The 7,828-nt window shown below is 56.3% G+C and overlaps 1 protein-coding gene across 1 annotated transcript in view; it reads left to right on the top strand.

Annotated features, from left to right (window-relative positions):
- CCDC88C (coiled-coil domain containing 88C) overlaps positions 1-7,828 on the top strand; it is a gene marked incomplete at its 5' end in the record, with an annotated part of 121,079 nt that overhangs the window by 77,336 nt on the left and 35,915 nt on the right. Inside the window, 4 exons of the mRNA XM_023538363.1 lie at positions 816-953; positions 2,250-3,398; positions 3,609-3,746; positions 5,043-6,113. Coding sequence (XP_023394131.1) covers positions 816-953; positions 2,250-3,398; positions 3,609-3,746; positions 5,043-6,113 — 2,496 coding nt within the window. The remainder of the gene's footprint in view (positions 1-815; positions 954-2,249; positions 3,399-3,608; positions 3,747-5,042; positions 6,114-7,828) is intronic.

The raw sequence follows: 7,828 nt of genomic DNA, 5'->3' as shown, positions 1-7,828 counted from the left end.
TGATAATGAGCTTGGTGCCAGTGGGAAAGGCAGCAGCTGCCTTGAAGCCCTTGCAATGCATGCAACAGCTCGGGCCTCACCTGGGAGCCAAATGTCAGGTCTTGCCCTGCACCTGCTGAGTCTCGATCTGCTTTTGTCATGTTGTCTGGGTGCTAGGCACACAGTATGAGAAGCACTGGTCTAGGTTGTTCACGTTTATAGGAAGGTTGGCTGGTGGATCCAGGCAGAAGAGCTTGGTGTCAGTGAGGTGACCGGCCATTCGTCCAGGCAAGATGGAATGTGGTCCGGCCTGCGGCAGGCAGCAGGGAGCGGCGTGGGGAGAGAGGACAAGACTTGGTGACAGATTTGCTTGGAGGATGAGAGGCAGGAGAAACATCAGAAGACCACTCTGAGCAACTGAGTGAATAGGAATGTCACCGAGCAACCAAGTGAAGTCTCTGCAGGGCACCCAGTGGTGGTGGCTGGTGGCCCCAGGGCAGGTGGTCTAATCCTCAGGAGAGTGGACAAGGCCTAAGATGGAAGCAAGTGACCTGGGGGCAGGGGGTGAGCGTGTGGCACTGAGGGTGAGGAGAAGTGGGCTGGGAGGGAGACTGACCTCTTGTTGCCCATGACCTTTCCTTCCACCTTGAGCTAGAAGTGCAAATCGCGGGCTAAGAGTTGATGGTCAAAGGTGGGGAAGGTCGCTACAGATGTTTTTCCTTGAGAAAAGGCCTGTTAAAGTATTTCATGGGGCTAACAGGTTTTTAATTTGTTTTAAAACATAGTTCACGTTGTGGAACTGACTTTCCTATGTGCTGGGGCTTTTGACTCCACAGATAGAAAAGTTACAGACTCAGCTGGAGAGGGAGAAGCAGAGCAACCAGGATTTGGAGACCCTCAGCGAGGAGCTGATCAAAGAGAAAGAACAGCTGCAGAGTGACATGGAGACCATGAAGGCTGACAAAGCCAGGCAGGTAGGTGCCTCCAGAGCAAATGCTTCACCTGGAAGCCCCGCCTGCAAGAGGGGAGCCCAGCATCTTAGCTGTTTCCTGGCAATTTATTAGCAATAAGTGGGTTACCAGTTACCTTGCTTAGCTGCAGCTCAAACCAGCAGTTCTCAACCAGCAGCAGGGGAACAGGGCAGGTTTTGTCTCCCAGGAGACATTGGAAATCTCATTTTTGCTTGTCATGACTTGGAGGAGCGAGGAGGTGCTCCTGACATGTAGTAGGTGGAAGCCAAGGATGCTGCAAGACACAGGACAGCCCCATGGGACAAAGAACGATGCAGCCCAAACATCCGGTGTCACACTGAGGACTGGCAGACCTTCAGGGTTTGCCTCACACTGCAAGAAGCCCCAGAGTAGATAGTCCAGTGGCGGGGCAGGGGCGTGGTGATGCCATCTAGGAGCCAGGCTTCTTTCTTCCCGCTCTGCTAGTCTTAGCAGTGGCTGCTGCATGTCCCCAAGGAATGGGCAGGAGGAGGTAGAGGGTAGGGGCAGAGGGACAGCCTGCCCAGGACCCTGTCAGCATCTCATGGGCCAGACCTGATATGTGACTATGTCTAGCTGCAAAGGAAGCTGGGTGTCAATTATTTGAGCTTTTCAGTCTCTCTAGAGCAAAAAAAGGGGGTCGGCATGGTGGTATGTGTGGTGAAAAGATAGGCCCCCACCCGGTCTAGAGGCGGAATGGCAGGCGACAAGCAGGGTGATTTCAGATGTGTGCTTTAAGGGAATAAACATGGTGGCCACGGAGAGAATGCTGCTGGGCGCAGGGTGTTCAGGGTTGGGGCGCAGGGCTTCCCTGAGGAGCTGACACTGCCTGAGCCCTGAAGGACGAGAAGGAGCCAGAGATGCTGAGGCTGGGGGTGGAGGGTGGTGAGTACTCACAGCAGAGGGAGGACCACGTGTAGTGTCTGCAGGAAGAGAAGAGCATAAGGAGAGTCTACAGAGGTGGGCGGCCAGCTCGCGGGGGTCCTACCGACTAGGGTAGAAGTACCACGGAGAATCACTCTGTTTCGAGTGAGGGGAGGTGCGGTTTATGCTTCTGGGTCATCCTGGCTGCTTTGAACGTGGTTTGACTTGAGCTGTCTCAGTGGGACTCTCTGTGCCCTTCACCTTGTGTCCACTCAGGCTTCTGCAGAATGTTGGGACTTCTTTCGGGTGCACGGTGGGGTGGTGTTCAAAGCCTACACTTCAGTCTCCCAGTTTGGGCCCAAATCACTGACATACGTTTGTGCAGCTCTGTGTTATTCCCGTTGTGTTTTGCCACAGATCAAAGATCTTGAGCAAGAAAAGGATCATCTCAATCAAGCCATGTGGTCGCTGCGGGAGAGGTCGCAGGTCAGCAGCGAGGCCCGCGTAAAGGACATCGAGAAGGAGAACAAAGTCCTCCACCAGACGGTGACGGAGACCAGCAGCAAACTCAGCAAGCTGGAGTTCGAGAAGCAGCAGCTGCACAAGGACCTTGAGCAGGTGAAGGAGAAGGCGGGGCGGGCGGAGGAGCTGGAGAAGGAGCTGCACCGGCTGCAGAAGGAGAACGAGAAGCTGGCCACGAAGGTCACCTCCCTGAAGACCGCCTCCGAGAAGGTGGACGCCCTGGAGCACGAGAGCCGGGGCCTGACGCTGGAGAACCGGAAGCTGAGGAAGTCCCTGGACACCCTGCAGAACGTGGCGGTGCAGCTCGAGGGGCTGGAGCAGGACAACAAGCAGCTGGACGAGGAGAACCTGGAGCTGCGCAGGATGGTGGAGACCATGCGCTTCACCAGCACCAAGATGGCTCAGATCGAGAGGGAGAACCAGGAGCTTGAGCAGGAGAAGGAGGAGCTGAGGAAAAACGTGGAGCTGCTGAAGGCCCTGGGCAAGAAGTCGGAGCGCCTGGAGCTCAGCTACCAGAGCGTGAGCGCCGAGAACCTGCGGCTGCAGCAGACCCTGGAGAGCAGCAGCCAGAAGGCGCAGGCGCTGGAGCGGGAGCTCGGGGAGCTGGAGGCGGAAAACCAGGCCCTGCAGCGGGACCTGGAGGCCCTGCGGCTCGCCAACAAGCAGCTGGAGCGGTTTGAGATGGACAGGAAGGCCCTGGAGCAGGAGGTGGCCCAGCTGGAGAAGGACAAGAAGTTGCTGGAGAAGGAGGTGAAGCGGCTGTGGCAGCAGGTGGAGCTCAAGGACGCGGTCCTGGATGACAGCGCCACCAAGCTGTCCGCCGCCGAGAAAGACTGCCGCGCCCTGGACAAGGAGCTGGCCCGCTGCAGGGACGCGGCCACCAAGCTGAGGGAGCTTGAGAAGGACAACAGGGACCTCACCAAGCAAGTCACCATGCACACGAGGACGCTGACGACCCTGAGGGAGGTGAGCTGGGTGACGGCAGCCCCTCGGGGGGGAGCGGCTGGCGGGGTTGGCGGAATGGAAGTGTGTGACCCCCTTGATGCTTTTCCCTGACTCTGACAATAATGCTGAAAGGCGTGAAGAACCAAGTGAAAATCACCCGTTACCGCCTCGCTGCCCAGAGATGGCCGCCGATGGCAGTTTGGCTCGTTTTAGTCCATCGCTACCCCGTGCTTGAGTACACACACTTAGCATCCTGCTTTCTGATTGTGGAACTGACTTTCCTATGTGCTGGGGCTTTTGATTCCACAGATAGAAAAGTTACAGACTCAGCTGGAGAGGGAGAAGCAGAGCAACCAGGATTTGGAGACCCTCAGCGAGGAGCTGATCAAAGAGAAAGAACAGCTGCAGAGTGACATGGAGACCATGAAGGCTGACAAAGCCAGGCAGGTAGGTGCCTCCAGAGCAAATGCTTCACCTGGAAGCCCCGCCTGCAAGAGGGGAGCCCAGCATCTTAGCTGTTTCCTGGCAATTTATTAGCAATAAGTGGGTTACCAGTTACCTTGCTTAGCTGCAGCTCAAACCAGCAGTTCTCAACCAGCAGCAGGGGAACAGGGCAGGTTTTGTCTCCCAGGAGACATTGGAAATCTCATTTTTGCTTGTCATGACTTGGAGGAGCGAGGAGGTGCTCCTGACATGTAGTAGGTGGAAGCCAAGGATGCTGCAAGACACAGGACAGCCCCATGGGACAAAGAACGATGCAGCCCAAACATCCGGTGTCACACTGAGGACTGGCAGACCTTCAGGGTTTGCCTCACACTGCAAGAAGCCCCAGAGTAGATAGTCCAGTGGCGGGGCAGGGGCGTGGTGATGCCATCTAGGAGCCAGGCTTCTTTCTTCCCGCTCTGCTAGTCTTAGCAGTGGCTGCTGCATGTCCCCAAGGAATGGGCAGGAGGAGGTAGAGGGTAGGGGCAGAGGGACAGCCTGCCCAGGACCCTGTCAGCATCTCATGGGCCAGACCTGATATGTGACTATGTCTAGCTGCAAAGGAAGCTGGGTGTCAATTATTTGAGCTTTTCAGTCTCTCTAGAGCAAAAAAAGGGGGTCGGCATGGTGGTATGTGTGGTGAAAAGATAGGCCCCCACCCGGTCTAGAGGCGGAATGGCAGGCGACAAGCAGGGTGATTTCAGATGTGTGCTTTAAGGGAATAAACATGGTGGCCACGGAGAGAATGCTGCTGGGCGCAGGGTGTTCAGGGTTGGGGCGCAGGGCTTCCCTGAGGAGCTGACACTGCCTGAGCCCTGAAGGACGAGAAGGAGCCAGAGATGCTGAGGCTGGGGGTGGAGGGTGGTGAGTACTCACAGCAGAGGGAGGACCACGTGTAGTGTCTGCAGGAAGAGAAGAGCATAAGGAGAGTCTACAGAGGTGGGCGGCCAGCTCGCGGGGGTCCTACCGACTAGGGTAGAAGTACCACGGAGAATCACTCTGTTTCGAGTGAGGGGAGGTGCGGTTTATGCTTCTGGGTCATCCTGGCTGCTTTGAACGTGGTTTGACTTGAGCTGTCTCAGTGGGACTCTCTGTGCCCTTCACCTTGTGTCCACTCAGGCTTCTGCAGAATGTTGGGACTTCTTTCGGGTGCACGGTGGGGTGGTGTTCAAAGCCTACACTTCAGTCTCCCAGTTTGGGCCCAAATCACTGACATACGTTTGTGCAGCTCTGTGTTATTCCCGTTGTGTTTTGCCACAGATCAAAGATCTTGAGCAAGAAAAGGATCATCTCAATCAAGCCATGTGGTCGCTGCGGGAGAGGTCGCAGGTCAGCAGCGAGGCCCGCGTAAAGGACATCGAGAAGGAGAACAAAGTCCTCCACCAGACGGTGACGGAGACCAGCAGCAAACTCAGCAAGCTGGAGTTCGAGAAGCAGCAGCTGCACAAGGACCTTGAGCAGGTGAAGGAGAAGGCGGGGCGGGCGGAGGAGCTGGAGAAGGAGCTGCACCGGCTGCAGAAGGAGAACGAGAAGCTGGCCACGAAGGTCACCTCCCTGAAGACCGCCTCCGAGAAGGTGGACGCCCTGGAGCACGAGAGCCGGGGCCTGACGCTGGAGAACCGGAAGCTGAGGAAGTCTCTGGACACCCTGCAGAACGTGGCGGTGCAGCTCGAGGGGCTGGAGCAGGACAACAAGCAGCTGGACGAGGAGAACCTGGAGCTGCGCAGGATGGTGGAGACCATGCGCTTCACCAGCACCAAGATGGCTCAGATCGAGAGGGAGAACCAGGAGCTTGAGCAGGAGAAGGAGGAGCTGAGGAAAAACGTGGAGCTGCTGAAGGCCCTGGGCAAGAAGTCGGAGCGCCTGGAGCTCAGCTACCAGAGCGTGAGCGCCGAGAACCTGCGGCTGCAGCAGACCCTGGAGAGCAGCAGCCAGAAGGCGCAGGCGCTGGAGCGGGAGCTCGGGGAGCTGGAGGCGGAAAACCAGGCCCTGCAGCGGGACCTGGAGGCCCTGCGGCTCGCCAACAAGCAGCTGGAGCGGTTTGAGATGGACAGGAAGGCCCTGGAGCAGGAGGTGGCCCAGCTGGAGAAGGACAAGAAGTTGCTGGAGAAGGAGGTGAAGCGGCTGTGGCAGCAGGTGGAGCTCAAGGACGCGGTCCTGGATGACAGCGCCACCAAGCTGTCCGCCGCCGAGAAAGACTGCCGCGCCCTGGACAAGGAGCTGGCCCGCTGCAGGGACGCGGCCACCAAGCTGAGGGAGCTTGAGAAGGACAACAGGGACCTCACCAAGCAAGTCACCATGCACACGAGGACGCTGACGACCCTGAGGGAGGTGAGCTGGGTGACGGCAGCCCCTCGGGGGGGAGCGGCTGGCGGGGTTGGCGGAATGGAAGTGTGTGACCCCCTTGATGCTTTTCCCTGACTCTGACAATAATGCTGAAAGGCGTGAAGAACCAAGTGAAAATCACCCGTTACCGCCTCGCTGCCCAGAGATGGCCGCCGATGGCAGTTTGGCTCGTTTTAGTCCATCGCTACCCCGTGCTTGAGTACACACACTTAGCATCCTGCTTTCTGCATCCTGGCCCTATTCTGCTTTTCACTTTTAATGCATTTTCTTATTACATTAAACAGGTTTCAAGTCACAGTTTTTCTAACAGCTACTTCTGAATTCTGTAGACTTACAGTGGCTATGTTTTGGACGCTTAGGTTGTTTCCCATTCTTTGTCACTATTTTCGGTGACACTGCCCACCCTTACACTGTATACCTTCACAGGTGCATACCAGTTTTCCTCAGAGATAGTCCGAGAAGTGGAATTTACAGGATCGGAAGGTCTGGACATTTCAGTGTCTTGGTGCACACGTGTTCTCCTTCTTCCTGGTACTATTTGTGGGGGCCAGCTGAGCATCCTCCAGTGTGTTGGGGTCAAAAACTGCCCGAGTCAGTGACTTTGGCATCTGAATGGCGCAGCACAGAAGCTGAGTCTCCAGCATGGAGGCGTTCATTGCGGGTGTTCCCAGGTGGACTCGGGCACCTGGCTTCTTCTATCCTGTGCCATGGCCATCCAACAGTGGGGTCCTCTTCCGGCTCCTCTGCAGATAGTGGGTGGACGAGGAAGAGAGTGAGTGAGAAGGATCACACGTCACTTGGTCACACAGCCACACCTGTGTTCCAGCTGTGTGCCAAGGAAGAAAAGGGAACAGATTTGAACGCAGAGAAGTCTCCGCAGGCAGAAGGGTGTGCGGGGCAGAGATACAGAACACGTACACGGCCCGCAGTCCCTACCTCTGTAAGTGTGGGTAGGTTATGCCACAGTAACGGACAGCCCAGGAATCATAAGGCTTCTCATGCACAGGAGTCCAGGCGACTCTCCTGGGAGCCTGTCCTCTGCATTGTGACTCAGCAGTGCATGCTGCTCTGATCTTACGGCTCCACCATCTCAGCAGGAGGTTTAGGCGGTTGCCATGGCGAAGGACACCAGCTCTTCCATGCTGCAGCCAGGAAGTGACACATCACTTCCGCACACAGCCCATTGGTCAGAACTGGTCACCTAGCTTCACGTAACTTCAGTGAAGCGCCGCCTCTGTCACACTGCTGTTCCAGGCCTTAGCATGTGGTGGGGGTAGACGTGCATGCAGACAGCTGTGTCACCAGGCAGATGGATGGCAGCCGCCTGAAGAGCTGCAGGTAGGTGTGGAAGTAAAGCGGACTGGGCTGAGCGAATTGCCCAAACGATTAGACCAGCACCACTTTTGAAAAGTAAATCAAAATCAGGCTTTAAAATTAAATCTTTCTCTTTTTTTTTAATACTTTTTTACCTGTCTGTCCCAAATTCTCCGCGGCGAGCCTTTAATTACTCCATAGAAAAGGTCGAGATACTGGTGCTCCAAACACTTTTGGATGTCTTCGGAGCACGTTAGAGCCATCCTAACGCACTGCCACATGTTGTCACTGTGGCGCCAGGGCTTGGAGAAGCATCTTCTCTGCTCTTTGGAAGACATCCCTGGAGTTCTCCCGTCCCCGTTGAACCACCTGCCTCAGCCCTCGCG

This window comes from Pteropus vampyrus, unplaced genomic scaffold (assembly GCF_000151845.1).
Source record: "Pteropus vampyrus isolate Shadow unplaced genomic scaffold, Pvam_2.0 Scaffold219, whole genome shotgun sequence".
Taxonomy (NCBI): Eukaryota; Metazoa; Chordata; class Mammalia; order Chiroptera; family Pteropodidae; genus Pteropus; species Pteropus vampyrus.
Note: the sequence above shows the minus strand (reverse complement) of the source record. Positions and strands in the feature narration are given on the sequence as shown.